At 29.5% G+C, this 21,436-nt stretch overlaps 1 protein-coding gene across 13 annotated transcripts in view; it reads right to left on the reverse strand.

Annotated features, from left to right (window-relative positions):
- LOC124424389 overlaps positions 1–21,436 on the reverse strand; it is a 117,231-nt gene that overhangs the window by 34,898 nt on the left and 60,897 nt on the right. For 7 of the 13 annotated variants that reach the window (XM_046963375.1, XM_046963376.1, XM_046963374.1 and 4 more), the window contains exon 3: positions 1,001–1,092. In XM_046963375.1, the coding sequence (XP_046819331.1) occupies positions 1,001–1,092 (92 nt within the window). Of the gene's footprint in view, positions 1–1,000; positions 1,093–14,551; positions 14,914–15,181; positions 16,334–16,429; positions 17,429–21,436 lie in introns of those variants that run through there. The other 6 variants (XM_046963370.1, XM_046963369.1, XM_046963368.1 and 3 more) reach the window with 6 other exon arrangements.

The following is a 21,436-nucleotide window of genomic DNA, read 5'->3' on the forward strand; positions in this document are numbered from 1 at the left end:
CCATGAATACAACAGGTCGGCCTTTAAAAGTCAGTAGATTCGTAAAGCGAAAGCGTCGACCCGTTCGAAAGAGGGTTAATAATTAAGTGTTCGAAAAATCGTTACGGTCGAGGTAATTATCTGTGAAAGATATACGGCAAGGTTGCAAGAACTCGCAGTGCACATTTATACTTCTTATACATTTCAACGTATATATATTATGCCTGGATAATCTTATACTGTAATTACGATCATAATTCAAAGAACAATAATTAAAACTATCGATTCGTTTAACGCGGATAAAACATTCATTTTTTTGTATTGTTAAAATTATTACCTTCGAATTATTCGGATCTAAATATTTTCAATATCTTATATTTATTTCCATATATTTCTTTTGTCTTGGCTAATAAGTGATATTTAGAATTTTTCATATATAAACAAAAAGAAGAAGAAAAAATAAAGAGTAATAATAATAAAATAAGAAATAATAAATAGGAAAAAATAATTACAGAAAAGAAAATATCTTGTTTATTTAGATAGAAAATATTGCAAATTCTAACATTACTTGTTAATCAATTCAATATATAATATATACATATAAAATATACATATAAAAATATCTATGCATATATTCATAAGCATACATAATTATCGATTGGTACATACTTATGCATGCATATGCAATACATATATATACATACATACATACATACATATATACATATATATATATATATATATATATATATATATATCGATGTAATATTTCAAATGGTGAAATTAGAAGGTAGACACAAATTAGATAAACACGGCGTTAAACACCGTTAAAACGAATTTTCTTTTTTAACGTTACCAAAGTTGAACGTAACGATTAGAGTGGTTGGTTATAAAAGTGGGCCAAGTGGGATCGAAAGTCGATAAATCCATATATATATATATATATATATATATATATATATATATATATACGGGTCGATTATATGCGACCTAAGAGAGAAAATAGAAAGAATAGACTCACCCGGCAGGATAGGCGACCAACTCGCTCGTAGCGTCGCAATCCAGAGCTGCATTGCTTGATACGGTTACACCCAGGACTCGTTCAAGCTTTATCTGAAACAAATCGAAATTGACGGGTCACAAACGTGCTGCTTGCGTGCTCGAATGTATCCGGTTTCGATGAGAAGAACAACGCGAACTAACCAACCAAGATCATCTAAAGGAGACAAAAAAAGACAGACAGCGAAAGAGGAAAAAAAGAAAGAAAGAGAGATAGTGAGTGACAAAGAGAAAGGATAAGAAAGAGAAAAACAAAGAGAGAGAGGGAGAGAGAGAGAGACCTTGCAACTTTATGTTCTCATCCAGAATATTTTCCCTCGAATCAGTGTTGTTGCTAACATTGACCTTGCTCTTATCGAGGGTAGAACCAGTTGCGCGGGAGAAACCCGGTTTGTTTACCTTTTGTAACCTTCTCTAACATTCACCTTTTTCTTTCTTATAAGTTCGTACATGTGCACGTGTCCCCCTCTGTGTTTATGTATGTGTGCGTGTATATATATATATTTTTTTTTTTTCAGAGAACGTATACTTCGAATCGATCGATAATCTTCGTGGTAAAGGATTTTTATATTTAAAAAGAAATAATAATAAAATGAGTAATGAAATTAAATGAATTTTAGATTCTTACTACCTTCTTCGAATAATCGAAGATAAAGATTTATTGACTTAAAAGATTCGAATGGAATTCATGTCGACTATTTCATATAAGGCCGTGATTCAACGATCCATTCGAAAAATTACGAAGCGTGTAAAGTCGAACAAAGTGATTACGCCTTGCAAATGCCTTCCACGGGAAAGTATTCGTGAAACAATAAATGTTCGTGCTAATGAAAATGCGAGCATGCGTTTTGATTTTTTATTCAGAGAGAAAGAGAGAGAGAGAGAAAGAGAGAGAGAGAGAGAGAGAGAGAGAGAGAGAGAGAGAAAGAGAGAGAAAGAGAAAAAGAGAGAGAGAGAGAGAGAGAGAGGATGGTTTTTGTGTATAATTTTTCTTTCCTTTTCTTTTTTTTAATCGAATCTTTTTTATCCAAAATTGCAGTTCCCTTTCTTCTCCAATCAAAAATCGATTTATAAAAAATTATAAGATATATATATTATTATTATTATATAATGTATTATATATACATTATTATATTATATATTATTATCTGTTATATCAATATTATGACATAATAATGATATATATATATATATATATATATGTATGTACGTATGTATGTATATATACATACATGTCTGAACAACAATTCTCATCGAAATGTTTTCATATTTCCTAGTCGAAAAGAAAGGATATGCGTTATCGATTTCTACGAAGTAGCCATTTACTTTAGATGCATAATTCACGTCGAAGGAAATTCTCTGGCTCGCTCGATCGCTTTTATATGCGTTTTCGATCGGATCAAGACCGCCATTTATGGTACGTGAAAGGATGGAAACCAGCCTTTTTTTTCTCTTCTTCGTCTTCTTTTTCTTTTTCTTTTTATATCTAGTACATACGAGTACCTACTACTAGTAATACCGAAGAAGGAATCAACGTGCTGCATGGTCGCAGCAACGTCATCGAGGTGAACTCTCTTCGCGGAAAGAAGAGAAAGATGAGAGATGAGAAAACGTATATTGCTACTTTCTAAAACTCGATCGACACGATATATATACATACATACATATATATATTATATTATATATTATATATACTTACATACCATATATGTATGGTAGTACTTATCTATATTGTAGACATATTATAGAACGAGAGAACGCACTTATTTACTTGTTTGTTTGCTTGGTTGCTTACTTACTTCATCCATATCATTATTTATCTAATATTAATCTCGAGTCATTATATACAATTGGTTTTTATTTTTATTTTTACACAATTTTTGCTTTTTCTTTTATTTTATTTTATTTTTCACTCAAACCCTGAAATAGAAAATGTTCTTTCTTTCTTTTCTTTTCCCTTTTATCTTCTTTTTTTCTTTTTTCCTTCCAAATAAAATCGACACGCTCAGTCAATGAAAATAAATATAATTATTGCTCGAGCTCGAGTGTTATCGACAAAGTAAATTAATTGGTATAATAAAGCTTGTAATTATTATTTTTACGATCTTTACTGTGAACGAATGCAATCTATTTCAATCGATACATTTATTTTCTACTAATTTTTTTGTTTATATTATTTCGATAGATATTAAACAAAATTAATAGAAAATCATTCTAATCTTTCTCAAGGTTTATTCCTAGCCTTTATTTCGTGTCATTTCTTTTTATAATCAAAAAAAAAAAAAAAATAAACAAAATAAATAAATAAATAAAAAATAAAACAATAATAATGAAAAAAAGAAAAAAAAGGATAAACAAAACCGGTTTTATTTAGTTTCGTCGATTTTTCTAACGTCATCAAGTCAGAAAAAATATCATACAACGTCGCCGGAAGTAACGCGTTTTGTTCGAACGTTGATCGTGACGAATCGAGATCGAGGCGTAGGTCGAGAAAACGTAAAAGCGAACAAAATTATAGTGTAGTAGTGTATATATTTCGATCGGTCGACAGATCGATTGAACGTTCAGACTGATTCGTTAGATGAATCGAGGTAGCACTGTAGATATTCGTCGACCGAATAGGTCAAACGCTGGTTGATTGCAATGGTAATTAGGAAATGCTTTGATGTCATTTTATCGATGATCGATTACATCCTATAATTAATATTTTCACGAACGATCGGTCACGAGATGTCTCTCTCTCTTTCTTTTTCTTTTTTTATATATATATATATAAATATATCTTTTTCTTTTTATTAGATAAACGTGAAGAATCATTTTTCACATAAAAGCCGTTTGTTGATAAAATAAAATAAAATAAAATAGAATTAAATTAAATTAAATTAAATAAATGTGAATATTTCATTGGAAACAATTAAATTTGAAATTTATTATCGCTTCATTAATTAATATGCGATCAAAATGAGATTAAAATATATACATTTACAATTCAAAATAAAACATTTAAAATTCAAAGATACAATTTAACGACGTGATTATTTTCATCCTTCATTGATTGTAACATATTTTCTATTTCTCTTTTTTTTTCGAACATAGCTCTCCCTCTCCTCCCTCTCTCTCATCGTGCGTAATGATATACACGAATATCTTTCCTAGGAACTCGCAGAGCTTGTATCGAATGTTCGAGCCACGTCTCATTTATTTTGATAAATCAAAAAGAGTTTATATATACGTAAGTAATTACCACGTATGTGTCCGGTGTTGATCCAACTCACGTTAAAAGACTAACATTGGCCATTACTACTAGCTACATATACACACGTTCTACTTAGGACACGAAGAAACCTCGAGCTACGAACGATTGCATGGATACAAGAGAGAGAGAGAGAGAGAGAGAGAGAGAGAGAGAGAGAGAGAGAGAGAGAGAGAGAGAGAGAAAGAGAAAGAGAGACAGAAAGAGAGATATCTGACCGTAGAAGCGAAAGAGCTTCGCCATTCGTGGCTTAATGACCGTCCGTACTGTCATTACCGACTGTAATGAGGTCTATAGCCCTCTAAATAAATCCTCCTTCCTTCTCTTCCTCCTCTTCCTCCTACTCTTTCAAGTCCATGTACAAAGAGTTCATGTTGAAAGTTCTTTTTTCTCTCTCTCTCTTTCTCTTTATTAAGATCATTTCTCTATCTTCCTCCATTTTCTTTTATTGAGATCGTCATCGCCTCTCTCTCTCTTACTCTCTCTCTCTCTTACTCTCTCTTTCTCTCACAAGTTCACGTCGAATTTGATCGGCGGCCATCCATCAACAAGTAAATACACAAGATCATTTCGTAACGATCAAACGACGAAGTCGAACATTACGAAACGTTACATACGATAACCGTAGATGCACAAAGTTATCCGTGGCACGCGCATTCGTGTCCACATATATACATAATATACACATACATATGTGTGTGTATATGTATGCGTGTACGTGCGTTCACCGATCACCGTTCTCACGTATATAAAACGTTTATACCTGGTAGGTGTACCTGAAATGCACTCGATCTATATCTCTCTGTCTGTTTGTCTATCTGTCTACCTATTTCTATCTTTCTCATTTTATGATCCCATCGAGAACATCGATTGGATTATTTAGAAATCGATCGGAAATTCTTTTTAAAAAAAAAACACTAAAGTGTTTGTCATGTTTGAATATACGCACTCGTTATCATAAATATATGTTTATTACTATTAATCAAATCAATAAATATCATATTTTATAATGAAAATTTCATATATATGAATAATAAAATTTCATGATGTGTGTGTGTGTGTTTGCACCTACTTATTTGTGCAATTATTTGTTTTGTATCATTATAAAATGTTTGAACTAGAAATTGATAAGACTGTCTATATACTCAGTGGAAGTATTTTCAACATAAGGAAAAAAAAAGAAATAGAAAAAGTAAAAAAAAAAAACATGATTATTTTAAGAAAATAATACTTATAGAGATTTACTATATGCGATCTAAATATATGTTATTATACATAAGGCATATCTACCGTTGTAGATAATGATAGGTAAGAAATAATTAGAGAGTTAGTGAAATGATTAACGAGGTATTACTCTGTAAAATGACGTCGTTCAAAAGGTTAAATTGGTAGTCAAATTTAGGAAAAAAGAAAAAAAAAGAAAAGAAAAAAGGAATAACATAAAACCGGTCGATACGTTTTTAGCGATGATGCACCAGCTTGTCGTCCTTGCATACGAACTGCCAATGTCTTTTTCTTTTTTTTTCCTCGTTTTTTTTTCTAGATTAAATCGTCTACGTGTTTACTTCCCTCTACTTGCCAACGGCAAGAGAAAAGAGAGAGAGAGAGAGAGAGAGAGAGAGAGAGAGAGAGAGAGAGAGAGAGAGAGAGAGAGAGAGAGAGAGAGAATTATTCTCCAACATGGCGTTACACTCGTTCCATCATAATGATCTATAACTTGTCGGAATACGGATGCATTACGAGGATGCATATATCATCTTTCGTTTCATTCTCGTTTCTTGTTCCTTAAGAGCAAAATGCTTATGCTAAGTCGAAGTCAACTCCTTCGAAAGGGTACTTTAGCACGAGATTTATCGATCTACCAAAATTATATATATATATTTGGTAAAATCGTATAACAAAGTGTATAAGTATATGATATGTGTGTGTGTATCTGTATATATATAAATTAATTAATTAATTAAAAAAATAAATGTTATATATATAAATAAAAAATACATACATTTATTTAAGTATTATTATTATTATCGATATCGAAATTCCAAAAGATTCGATTATCAATTATTGAGAAAATTCGAATGATATCCAAATACCAAAAATTAAATTGGTTATTCTTATTATTAAAAATTCGAATTAATAATATTATATACCTACATATTTAAGGATTATAGGGCTATTCTGTACTCGTGAAATTCGTATGACAAAATATATGCTATACATATTTATTAATACTATTATCGATATTGAAACTCTATAAAAATTCGATTGGCAATTTATCACGAATCCGAAATAAGGATATTATATATATATATATACACACACACACATCTGATTTAATTATTTATAGATATTTTGCAATATAATTATAGATATTGAAATTTCAAAGATTCGATTGGCAATTATTAAAAGTTGGATGTTTTATAAACTTTTTACAAAAAAAAAAAGAAGCCGAATAATCTTCAATATTGTCTGAAAAGTTTATTAAATTTAATCGAACTTTATTAAAAACTACGAATTTATGAAAGACCCTAAAATAATATAACTAACGTAATTAAAATTATGTTTCCAACAGTATCCAACAAATTCGTAAACACGTCTTATATCTACAATTAAATTTTGACAAAATACGATTAGATAAATAAAATAAAATAAAATAAAATAAAATAAAATAAAATAAAATAAAATAAAATAAAATAAAACAAAATAAAATAAAATAAAATAATAATAATAATAATAATAATAATAATAATAATAATAATAATAAATAAATAAATAAAGTAACAATATTTTCTCTTTACTACGTATCAATAAAACATTTATCATTACAAAACAAAGAGAATTCAGAGCACATGCACATACACATACACACATGTATATACATACAATAGTTACATATACATTTACACACACACACACACACACAAATACGCATATCGTGAAAAGTCAAAGTAAATTTAAAAGTATCATGAAACTGTTTATACGCTTCATACCACGCTCATTGACCGAGATAATTAAACTCGTAGAATAAGAGAAGAACGAGAAGAAGGCTGATTGGTCGATTTAACCAGTTCATATGAAATCAAATGTAATACACATACACATACGTGCAAATATGTATGCGTGCTATTTTTTTCCTTTCTTTCTTTTCTTTGTTTCTATTGCTCGTATCAACAAGCAGAGGGAAGACGACGTTCTTTACTGTATACGTGGGCATCAACCAAATATAGAAATCCATAATTCCGATCTTTCCATCTGGGCCACCTCCATTCACGCGAAAACGCATTGACTTGTCGCGCGTAAAACAATAACGGTATGTGCGTGGGGTGGGGAAGTGGGGTGTTGTGGTACTGGTGATGGTGTTCGTGCTGATGGTGATGTTGGTGCTGGTAGTAGTAAGGATAAGGCCAATGTGTATTACGGTCCGACCTGATCGATTTACGACGCTTCGAGCAACTGAGAAAAAACTCCTGCTTGGGCGTTAACGAGAAAAAAAGAGAGAAAGAGAGAGAGAGAGATAAATATGTATTTCCATGCTAAATCGTTCAGCACGAGTAACAAGTTTCGAAGTGATAACGTAAATGATCGGTGCTACCGTAAAGCTTAACTATGAATAAAAATATTTTTTTTTTTCTCGAAACGTTATTAAGTGCCTCTTTTTATTGAACAAAGCTCACGAGCTTCACGAACTCGTTGACGTAATTATCGATAAATTAACGCGTATAAGAAAATATTCAAGAAATTATGAATTTTATCACAATTATATGTCCTTTGTTAATTTATCGATCAAATCCTTCGATGCGACGATTCTTTTTATTATTATTTTTTTTCTTTTTTTTTTTCTTCTTTTTATTTCTTAGAAATTTTTACGCAGAAATGTATTATACGTATTATATATACGAAATGTATTATTGTTAAACATTAGAATGGAAATTAAATATGAAAATTATATTATGATGAATTGTGTTAAATATTAACTGTGTTAAATATTAATATATTGTAATTTTACTTTCGATAAAAAGAAAATTTTCGATAATAAGAGAAAAAAAAGGAAAAAAAAAAGAAAAAAAAAGATCGAGAGATCGAATAATGCAATTTCTCAAAATAATGTTTCTACAAAACAAATTACATACATACATACATATATTTACATACATATGTACATAGATACATATACATATATACATAAATATCAAACAAACTCGTAAAAGAATAAAAATTATCTTTAAGATCTTAAGAGATTTTAAGAGATGATAACAGAATCAATCTGAAAAATATATTAGCGTTAATAATTAACTTCAAAATAATATTTTTACGAAACATTACAAACAAAATACATCCATCAATCTAATCCATCCATCTATCCATCCATACATACATACGTACATAAATTCATACATAAAACATAAAAGAAATTCTTAGAACTATAGAAAATGTCGATTAAATAGATGACAAAACAGATTCAATTTTAGACATTAAATTCCCATTATGAGAACGAGTCCGATCGAGACAGGTTCAAGCTATGACTCTAATGAGAGGAAAATAACTATGAGTAAAACGATATGCGTATGCGTATGCGTATTCGTATAAGTATAGGTATAGAGGTATAGAGATATACATTATATACGTAGCTCGATCGTGAGGACTTTGAAACTCGCGAGAAAGATGAGAATCATCACTGGATATTGCTGCTAGGAATAATAGTTATACGGACAGGGGGACATGAGAACATAGGGAGGGGGGATGAATACAACGGAGCAGCCACAGCATTAGTAGCATCAGCAGCAACATCAGCATCAGCAGCAGTAGTAACAGTAGCAGTAACAGCAACAGGAGCAGTAGCATTGGCAAAGGTGGTTATACAGCTTACATCCAACGTGTACAGATGACGTAACGCGTAACCGATGGTAGACAAGGTCTTTCTCGCATAATACACGTCACCTTACGTAATCTGTTCATTCGCTTGAATGAGAAAGAGAAAGAAAGAAAAGAGAGAGAGAGAGAGAGAGAGAGAAAAAAAGGAAGAGAGAGAGAGAGAAAGAGAGAAAGAGAGAGAAGATAAAAGGTAAACGTGCATACGTCGAATCGTGCGAATAACATCAGAGATTCCTTCAAGGTTGTCGTCACCGAGACGCGAACGAACGTTAAAGGCAATAAATATTTATCGATCTACAGTAAGATCAATCGAGGGTAACCCTGACATGCAAGGTCGCTAAACCGATCAACCCGACAACTGGCTTCTTCTTTACTTCCCTTCGGATAAACTTATTTACTTATTTTTCAATAGGATAAACAGAACCGTTACAATATGTAATATCTATCTATCTATGCATGTATGTTTGTATGTATGTATGTAGGTATGTGTGTAATTATGCATATATGTATGTATAATCGTCATTCATTATATCGTATTATTTAATGTATTAAATGAAAATTTCATGTGCATCATAAAAATTGATTACAGATCGAAATCGAATATCACATTTTTGTTTATTTCATAGATCTTTTTAATGTTATATTAAAAAATAAAGTTCTTTTTTTTTCTTTCTCTTTCATCTTTTTTATTTATTTATTTATTTTTTTTTTTTTTATGATAATCATAGATCAAATTCAATTGCATCTTTAAGATCACGTGGATTATTGCGATTACAAGAGGTAGATTATCTTGAGAAACTTGTTTAACTGAATTTTTTGTCATGTCAAAAAAAGAAAAAAAAAAGAGAGGAAAGAGAGAGAGAGAGAGAGAGAGAGAGAGAGAGAGAAAGAAAGAAAAGTAAAACTTATTATAATATAACTTTTATATCAGTCTGTGACTATACGATATAATAATTTCAAGTAAAAGGACGAAATTAGAGTTAACAATGATTAATCTTCGGATATGAACGAAAATTTAATTTTATGATAAAAACTATGATAAATAAGACTTGAACATCCTACAAATGTTTTTACGTGGTTTTAAAATTTTACACGATGTTAACTGTAAATTAGATGTAAATTAGATTGGTTACATACAACTATACAATTAATCTAATATTATTGAATATATAACAATTCGTATAAATAATTATTTCTTTGTCGAAACATAAAATAAGATAAATATAAAAATTAAATAAATAAATAAATAAAATTTATTACTTATTTATTTATTAAAAATAAATAAATAAGTAAATTAAAAATCATTTTACTTATACTTATATTCATTTTCTTTTAAATATAATGATCTAACGAGAACTTTTTTGTGTCGATTTTATTGAAGTCGATATTTCATAGTATATATTTTGAAGCGAGTCGTGAAAATTTTAATAAGATAAAAAGGTATGTTTACCTCAGCCCCATCTTCTTTACAGCCCCACCCACTCACACCCCCGTTTGTCTATCACTAGTTCTTGATAAAGTATATACACGCATGCACGCGCGTTAGCTTAATTATACACGGGAATCGATTTAACACAGTCCCTATTATGGGTTTCGTATGAGTATCCCTTTTCCATGTGACAACCATAGAAAACAAAGCCACGCCCTGTTGTTACAGTCATATATATATATATATATACATATATATATATATATTTCTATCCCATTCGAATCTCGCGTTTCCCTTTTGCCACGTGCAAATAACATACGACGAACGCGTTAGGAATGTGTTAGAGCGAAGGTGCAGCCCTAGGGAGGCCTTTCTCTTCGGTCAAATTAATTACGAGAGTCGTGAGATCGATCGCGTTTCGCCTTTTTCTCTCTCTCTCTCTCTTTCTTTTTTTCATTATTTCTTTCTTTGTTTCCCTTAGATCCTTTTGCTATCTCCCGATCGAGAGATAGTTAAAAAAAAAATGTACTTTGTTTTATTTCTTATTTCTTTTCTTTTTTTTTTGCAATTAATATTCTTTTTAATTCATTCTCTTAACCGTTAGAAACTTCATAGAAAAAAATTTGTTTTCTTTGTCCACAAACAAGAGTTATACAATGTGAAATTTATTAGATATTTTGTTTATGGTGTACCTAGAATTTAAAGTTAATTTTTACTTTGATGTTCTTATAATGTCTTATAAGTCATCTTTCATTCACGTATACGTATGTATGTGTGAAATTTATAGTATTATTTATATTATTTAGTATATTATACTAAACGTAAAGTTAATTTTAATTTCATTCCTTTTAATCCATCCATAAATTATTTTTCATTCGTACTAAGAATAATTTGTACTTTATAACAAAAACAAAAAAAAAAAACAAAATGAAAAATTTCAAAATAACAAATGTCAATTAAAATTATGACGAAGGTGAGCGAAATAAAATTTTACAAATCCACAGGTATTGTACAGTTTCAAAGTTACACAAAGTTATTGACAGTTAATATAAGAACAACTTTCCTTTTAGCCGATAAAAAGATATGGATAAAAAAAATTAAATAAGATATTTATAAACGTGATTTTAGATTTTCTTTATTTCTTTTGAAGTATAACAAAATTGATTTGCCACGATATTTTTACGACAGCTCGAGGAAAGGAACGAAACAGGTATCGTTCTTCTTTTTATGATAAATCCTCGAGCAAGGGATCTAGAACGTTAGTGATTTATACCGGGTACGGTCTTTATAAGGTATGATAATCTTGTTTGTTATGAAGACAGTCTAAGCACATATCCTGTATACATAAAAGTGTCGAGACGAGAGCGTTGATGAAAGCATTTACCATAAAAAAAAAATTCATAAAAAAAATAAAGAAAATAAAAAAATAAATAAATAAAAAAAAAAAAAAAAATTCGATCGACTTCTTGATTAGTTCTGCATAGGACATTTACTTCCTTCTACAACAAACGTTTGGCTTCAATTTTAACGTTTCTATTTTCTATAGAAAACATAACAAATACTTTTCAACATTATAAATCAGGAAATATGAATGATAATCGAACGATAAACGTTATAAAAAAAAAAAAAATATTACGATTAAAAGTGACGTATAAAATAGATTAAAAACGAAGGATAATAAAACGGACTATTAGATTTACAAAAGAAAAAGAAAATCTTTGCTAGAAAGTGCTTTGGTCAGTCGATACGTGGAACTATGCAAGCACGTGCTATATATATATATATATATATATATATATATATATATATTAATTAATTAATATATATATATATTAATTAATTAATTAATTAATTAATCGATGATAATAAAGAAGAATAAAAAGGAAACAGAAGGATTTCCTTTGGACGTACACTGATGACGTATAAATTGTAATTATACGTACGTACAATAATATAAAAAAAAAAAAAATCCTGAGAATAATGTACGTCAAAAGCAACGCACATTGAATGAGTTGAACAGGTTGGAATAAACGGTGAACAACAGTTTCACGTCAGTAGGTTAGTCAAAGATAGTGATATCTCGAGTAGAGTTGTTGCCCGTTTCATGGTGTATATAAACGGTGGTATAGGTATACATATATATGTATCGAACAAAGAATAAATCCGAACTGCAAATAATAAGTCCGAAGGATCATTGAAAAAAAAAATTTAATGATTATGACGACGACGACGATAATAACGACAATTATGACAATTACAATGATATTTATAACAAAAAAGGTGATTCATTGTTTTTTTTTTTTTACGTAATTTTTCATTTCTTTGCGATAACGAAGCAAAACATTTCTTTGTGTATTTTATATACATATATATACATATATATATCGTACATAAAAGTATATATATATATATATAAACGTAGATAAGCGTAGATTCAAGCAAACAATACATTTGCTTAACGAACAAAAAATATTTAGCTGGGGATGCGTTTATTAAACCAAACGCATATGTTCGCCAGAGGGACGGACCAACTTGAAACCATACTTATCACCTGCAGCAAATAATTAGTGCCCGTATAACCGCTTGTTTATTGGCTCATTGCTCGGTAATAATTAATTGCGGCTCCATTAGGACTTTAAGTTCCTCCAGGTATTCTCTATCTCTTACTTTCTCTCTCTCTCTCTCTCTCTCTCTCTCTCTCTCTCTCTCTCTCTCTCTCTCTCTCTCTCTCTCTCTCTCTCTTTATATTTTTCTATTATCACAAGTTTCCTCGCTGCAAGAATGTACGATCTTTTCAAAAGGATTTTATTTTTATTTGAAAAATAAGTTACGTACATCTCATTCAAATACTATAACGGATTTATTTACTGAATAAAACTTGCATTGTATTAAATGTCTTCAATCGAATATATATCTCAGATATATATATATATATATATATATATATATATATATATATATATATATATATATATATAAAAGAAATAAATGTATTGAATGATCATTAATTGGATAACTGTGATTTAAAAAAATATACATATACATATCCATATGTATATATATATCACACACGTATATATATATGGACATAGTGATATGAAGAAACGAATGTGTATATATACACTAGCTGTCAATATGTGTGTATATAGAAACTGGTCGAGTGTTTGATCTTTACACAGCACGATATTTTATATATATATATATATATATATATATATATATATATATATATAATATGTGTATATATATATACATATAGATGTGTATGTATAACTTAAAGAATTTATCAGTGAGGTTTCGTTTTTTCGCTTCCTAGTTTCCCTTTGTAGGTCAACGATGCGTTAAACGTTATTCTATTAAAAGCGACACATTAGTTTGCTCCTTATACCGAGGAATAGGAGACGACCGTGACATTAGAAGTTACCATCGTTTATCAGTAAACACCAATGTAAATCCTTATATATATTCTATGTATTTTATATACCTATATACATTCATACATATATACTTACACAGCACATACACACGAACGTCTTTTTATAGTTCGAAACGTATTGTTAGAATGAACAAGATGAATAAAGAAAGACTGTATGTAGTTACTAACATATGAGATAGCGTGATCAGAAAAAGAAAAGTGATGAAAAGAGATGAACAAACCACTTACATACATACATACATACATACGCATATATATATTATAATGTTATATGCATAGGTATATATAATAAAACTTTTCTGTCAAATGACCTTCTCTCTCTCTCTCTCTCTCTCTCTCTCTCTCTCTCTCTCTCTCTCTCCCTCACTCTCTCGAAAATAATGTTAACAGCTTTCAACTAACAAGACGTTAATAGTTAAGTACTAGGTGATAATCGTTAAAGTAAAATGTAAGATGTTATAGAATAAAGACATGCGTTATTATTCTATATAATGTAAACAGAGTATGAAAATACTATACATACATCGTAGGCCGGAATATTCTCCTTGTCGCGTACAACTGGAGAGCTGTTTCTTGGAGCTATTAAAGCCATTTTTCACACGTTGTTCCTCTTATCGTTCGCCCACCTTCTTTCTTCCTTCTTTTCTTCTCTCTCTCTTTTTCTCTCTCTTTTTTCTCACTTCTCTCTATCTCTATAACTATTCCTATCTATCTATCTATCTATCTATCTATCTATCTAGTTATGTATCTATGTATCTCTATCTCTCTTTATTTCTTCAAGCGTTTTTTCGATTCGTTCGTTGCACGCGTTGCAATCGCGTTTCTCGGTCACCGGGTAGCCGCCATCAGTTCGCACATATCCGGACTTCTTGCTTCGTAGATTTCCTTTTTCGTAATAACATCGAGAAAGAAAGAAAAGAAAAAAAATGAGATATCGATCGGTTCGATCGGATAGATCGATTTTTTATCGATCGATTGAATCGAATTCAATCGGACCAAATTAAATCCTCGTCCAAAACTTTTCTCTTCTTTCTTCTTTCTTCTTCTTTTATTTGTTCCGTTCTTTTCTTACTTTTCCTGTTTTTTCTTTTTCTTTCTTTTTTTTTTTTTTTTTTTTTTTTTAGATTGTTTTCTTCTTCAAGATCACACTTACGATCGGATATTTTATTTGTCGAAACGAAAAAGAGCAGAGCTAGATAAGGTTAAGAAAATCGATCGTTTCCGAGTTCACGCTCGAAGTGGTCCTTCTACTTCCGGATGAAACTAGCTTCGTCGACGTTACGTAAGCGTCGCGGATCGTGGATCACGTTAGCACGATCTACGCATTAACACTGGCAAGATTTAATTAATCTTATGTATGTACGACGTTTATGGTCGTCGTGTTTTTCTTGCTCGCGCATATACGCCCATTTATATGTGATGTATATATATATATATGAGTATATGTTTGTGTATGTATATGTGTAAATGTATAATACGTGATTGCGTGCGTGTTTTCTTCCTTTTACGATTCGATCTTAAAACATTTTGTAATATTCTCTAAAGCAAAATAGGATTTATTAATCGCATCATAGAAACTATTTATACGTTTACACTATTGATTTACAAAAATTCGATTAACGAATCTTCTTGCGACATGATAATTAATAATAATAAAAATAATAAAATCGTTACGTACGCGTAATTTGTGTACGATCGTTAAATTTGACTTGGAATAAAATAAAAAAAAAAATTTACAACTAAACGAAAGATGAAAGAAACGAAAGATGTTAATCAATGTTGGATACGAACGATTTCGAAAATGTTGGATACGAACGATTTCGAAAAAAAAAAAAAAAAAAAAGAAATAGAAAAAAGGTAAAAATAGAAAAGCAAAAATAGAAAAAGATAAAAAAAAAAGAAAATAAAAATTCTAACGAACAAATATATAAATAAATTTTAAATTCTTCCCTTTCTTTCCATTTCCACGAGATAGGATGATTTTAAATGCGACGCCTTACGCCATTCTCGCTCTTGTGCATCCTGCATCTTAAATGACTGAATAGTTTTGTCTGTGTGTATGAGAAAAGAAATGAAGAAGAAGAAGAGATACGACTACGTCTGACAACGGACTACGATACTAACAATGACAACGACGGAGAAGGAAAACTATACGTACCATCTATGTATATATATATATATATATATACATACATAGGGCACAGATACATTCATAGAGTTGATCAAAAATTCACACAACACCTTGATCACGCAAACTGTGTATTTCTCGTACGCGTTACAATGTCGTCTTTTACGACGACGTTACCTACGTATAAAGAAATAACGTAGTAAACGTTAATTATTGTTTCGTATCGTTAGAGTATAAAAAAAATAAATAGTCTTATCGACTATTAATTGTTACCTATCGTCGTTCTCTTCATCGTCTTCGCAAAAAGTCGTTGGCCTCTGGAAACGATCAATCGATCGTTTTACACACATCTATTTATTCACGAATAAGAGTCATTAAGAAGAGAACTACTATACTCTAATCTCTAATCTCTAAAGACAATATTATTATTTTTCTTACGTTAATGCTACGTTTAACGTTAAATCAAATTCTTTCATAATGTTTCTCCACGATAGTTTATCTTCTTTCTTATTGTTCGTTTTTCGTATTTTTAATTCATTTTTCTTTTTATTTATTTATTTATATCTTTCTTTCTTTCTTTCTTTCTTTCTTTCCCACCCTTTTCCACCATCCCTGGAAAAGAATAATATCACTTCTATAGTTCACATGGAATTGAAAAATAACAAATTCGAGTTTTGTTCTTCCTTTTCTTTCTTTCTTTTTTTTATTTTTATTTTTTCACATCCTCGACGACGCGACACGATGCAAATGCACGCAGGACGCACACGCACACGCAGATAAATTGTTCCAAAAATTCGATCCTTTTCTTCTTTACGTGCAATAATGAGTGGGTGACGGATAATGTTTGTATATGTATGCGAGTGAACGGAAACAATTCGTACGTAATCGAAAATTAATAAAAAATTATAGAAAGAGAAAAAGGGAGAGAGAGAGAGAGAGAGAGAGAGAGAGAGAGAGAGAGAGAGAATGTGTGTATGTGTGTAGAGAAAAAGTGTGAGAAATAAAAACAGAAAAAGAAACGCGAGAGACAAAGCAGAAACGACGTACCACGACGGACGTCCGACTCTCTACTAAACCGTTTGTCCTCCTACTACCTATCCGAATATCTCGAGTCTCCCCTCTCTACCCACTTAATCTATCCCCACCACTAACGACAAACTCTTCCGTCTTGTATACAATATATACATACTATATATATTCTTTTCTCTTACCTTACTATTTATATTACACACGCTTGTACACTTTTAATATGGATGATATAGATTTTTATTCTTTTGTTTTATTTTTTTTTTCTTTTTTTTTCTATTAATATTCTCTCTCTCTCTCTCTCTCTCTCTCTCTCTCTCTCTCTCTCTCTCTCTCTCTCTCTCTTTCAGTTCCCTCTTCTCCCTCTCACCCATTCACTACACTTTATTATTTTTTTTATATTTTATTCTTAATTAAAATTTTGAAAATGTAAATACATAAATGTTTTTCGTCTTGATTTTCGTGCCGCCATATTAGGATTTTATTATTTCTTTTTTATTTTTTATTTCTTCTTTTACTTTTACTTTCACTTTTTTTTTTTTTTTTTGGAAGAAACATTTTGGAAATTAATGCTTCGTGGGTTTTTTTCTTCTGCGCCAATGATTTCATTATTCATTATTCTTCTTTTTTATTTACATATTTATTCGTTGATCTTTTATCACTTTTATTTTGTCATCTTTCATTTTTAATATGTTTCATAATAAGATATTTCGATTTATTTTCAATAATATAGAAGAAATGGAAGACGTTTGAGCTCGTCGTTCAAGTAAAACTCGTTCGAACGTTCTTTTTGTACTAAACGAGTCCGTTAGAATTTCACTTGAATCAAGTGCGACGACTATGGTTGATGTTATCTGATCCAAGATCGAGATGATTACTTCATGCAATAATGTAATGAACGTTACGTTATTTTGTTACGACTGACGATCACGTCTATATACCTATATATACATATTACATACATACATATATAGTATAAAGATATATATATATATATATATATATATATATATAGTATATATATATAGTACATACCTAGGTTTAAATAATTAATATTATCAGGAAGCAATTATCGATGAATATTACTATAATATCGAATAGAATGTAATAACATACTTTGTTCCATAGAAATACGTTTTAATAGCATTTGTAATCTCGACATAAGTTTGAACTAAATATAGATAAGTAAATTAATAAATTAATAAAAAAAACGCGAAGTAAAAACTATAAACGGTTCATATAATAATTAGACTGAAAGAAAGTATTTGTATCATTCTCTCTCTTTTTCTTTCTCTCTCTCTCTCTCTCTCTCTCTCTCTCTCTCTCTCTCTCTCTCTCTCTCTCTCTCTCTCTCTCTTTCTTTTTCTGCGTTTATTTAAAGAATTACATACATTTAGAAAGTTCAATAAAAAAAAAAAAAAAAAAAAAAATAAAAAACAATCTTTCAAAATTATTTTTACTCGATATATTATCCCTTAAAAATTTATTCTCAAAAAATTTCTATCAAAGAAAATTCTAGAAATTAACGAAGATACAAGTCTTTTTATATCGACCCTACCAAATTCGACGTTTTATTATACACGTATCTTAAACTTTAAACAATGCTTTCCCGAAATTATGTTTTTCAAATCGGTAGCCATTGATACTTTGAAAAACTACGGAGACTGATTATTAGAATAAAATTTGGACACGATTATTTCTAATATAATTATTCTAATGGAGAAATTCTTTTTTAAAAGTAATAGTTTTTTTTTTTATTTTTTGGAAATCATTAAAAACCTATTGAAATTTTTTTATCGAAAATCTCACGAGAAAATTCAATCTGTTATAGATTTGTTATTAAATGAAAATATTAAAATTCCGTTTTTTTGAAAGTGACTGACTAATTTATTTATTTATTTTTTTAAATATATTTTGAGGGCTACCTACATTTCTTCTTTTTCATTTTTGATAATAATCGGAGAAGATATTGGCATCGCTAACGTCGTTAACAAAATTATACTGCATTTTCTTTGACATCGGTAACTCCAATAAAATAATGGGTTTTTTTTTTTTTTTTTTTTTTTTTTTTTTATAAATATTCCTCAAAGTACTCACTTATTATATTTTTCTTAATAAAATAAATTACACGCAAGAAGAAGAAGAAGAAATAAAGAAATCATAAATTGCTCTACTTTTTTCATATAAAAAAAAAAAAAAAAAAAAAAAAAGACCATTCAACTTATGTTTATCCTTTATTTTATTATTATGATATACTTAAATTTATTATATAATACATTATTAATATTATTTATTATTTATTATTTATTATTTATTATTTATTATTAATACACAGAGAGAAAATCAATTAAATAATGTATTAATATTCACGGATAAATCTGAAAAGTTACGAAGTTTCTGGATCGTAGAAATTCTGATGAAAATTACGTGGGAACTTTGGTGAGACACTCGTCCCCGATCTTTAAGGTCGGAGAATACTAAATCGCAGACAGCCCACGATTTGAGCAAACACTGCGTTGTCGATTTTGTTCGAGGAAAGAATCCATCGAGACTATCAATTCTCGGAGGCGTAATAGTTTCTCCCTGTCTCTTTCTTCTCTTAGGCTTTCTCAATCGTAAGGATCGTTCTGAATCAACATGCTCATAATGATGATGATGATGATGATGATGCCGACGACGACCTTTGGATTTTTATTTTCTTGTTTTTTATCTTTTTTTCTTTTTTTTTTTCTTTTATATTAAATTCACTGACATATTCTTAAAACGTAATAGTTTATAAATTAATTGTTGATCCTTGACCAATATATATCTTTGATCGATTAGTCGTTAATTTTAATGATCGGTTTTATCTGCTAATTAACTAAGCAACGAAAATTACTAGGATTTACATTCGTTTAAAATGTAATACGATCGTAACGATCGATTTAAATTCAATCGCGATTCCTCGTTCTATTTACGTCGTAAATCATGATAGTAAAAGGTTTTTTTTTTTTTTTTTAAGTGAGAAGAACAAGCATACGTTACTTTTACCCAAGTTACACGCTTCGCGGATTTTAAATTGCTCTGGAAGTTACATCGACAAAAAAAAAAAAAAAAAATCAAAAGAAGAAAAAAAGGGAAAAAAAGAAACGAAAAGAAAAGAAAAGATCCAAAAAAGCGATAATGTAGCTTTTTTAATCGTACGAAAGTGAAACTTTTGGCATATAGGTCCACATGTATGTATGTATGTATATCTTATGGCAATTAACTTTGATATTTCCGTCAAGATAGTCGTGATATAAATTATCTCGTTGGCTCTTTTAAAGCCTTACGAGAGCTTTCGACGTCGAAAAAAAAAGATTCGTGTGAAAAATCTGTCGACGAGGAGCAAAATTTTAGCGCGACGTTTCGATGACTCCGCTCCATTAAATGCAGCTCGCCTGCTTCTCGTGCGTCATCGCGTTCTCGCATATAAATGATGAAAATAAATAAAAATAAATAAAAATAAATAAAAATAAATAAATAAATAAATAAAAATATTGTAATTAATTTATTCTTATTTTTTTCATCGATTTTTATCCCAATATTATTACGAAAATAATCTAAGTCGAATTTAACGTTGTATGTATTTATATAATAAATCACACGAACTAATTTGAAATATATAAATATAATATAATAATATATATATATATATATATATATATATATATAATTACGAAATATAATTTATAATATAAAATATAAATCTATACATAATAATATAATATATAAATCTATACATCTTATATATCATTTTTATAATAATCGACTTGATCATCGGGCAAATGCAAATGCAAACTGAATTGTATTAAGAAAAAAGAAAACGAAAATTCTAAAAACAATGTTCGTCAATGAAAAAATATATTATTTATAATAGAAAATATTATAATATACGAATATTATGACTTATATCTCATTTTAATAATAATCGTTTGTTTCACATACAAACTGAATTGTATTTAGAAAAAAAAAAATAATAATAAATAAATAAATAAATTAATAAATAAATAAATAAAAATAAAAATGAAAAAATAAAATCAAAAATCAAGCTCATCGAAAAAGAGAGATTCGATTATTATCTTTTTGTTTTTTTTCTCACTTCTTCGATAACTCGCGGTAGGCGTGACGATGGTTTGACGCATTCTGTCACTCGATACATAATTGTCGAGGCTAAACTCATATCGCCATTTATCGCACGTCACAACTAACGATACCAAACAGCAGCGACGACGC

The sequence above is a fragment of the Vespa crabro genome, chromosome 5 (genome assembly GCF_910589235.1).
Source record: "Vespa crabro chromosome 5, iyVesCrab1.2, whole genome shotgun sequence".
Taxonomy (NCBI): domain Eukaryota; kingdom Metazoa; phylum Arthropoda; class Insecta; order Hymenoptera; family Vespidae; genus Vespa; species Vespa crabro.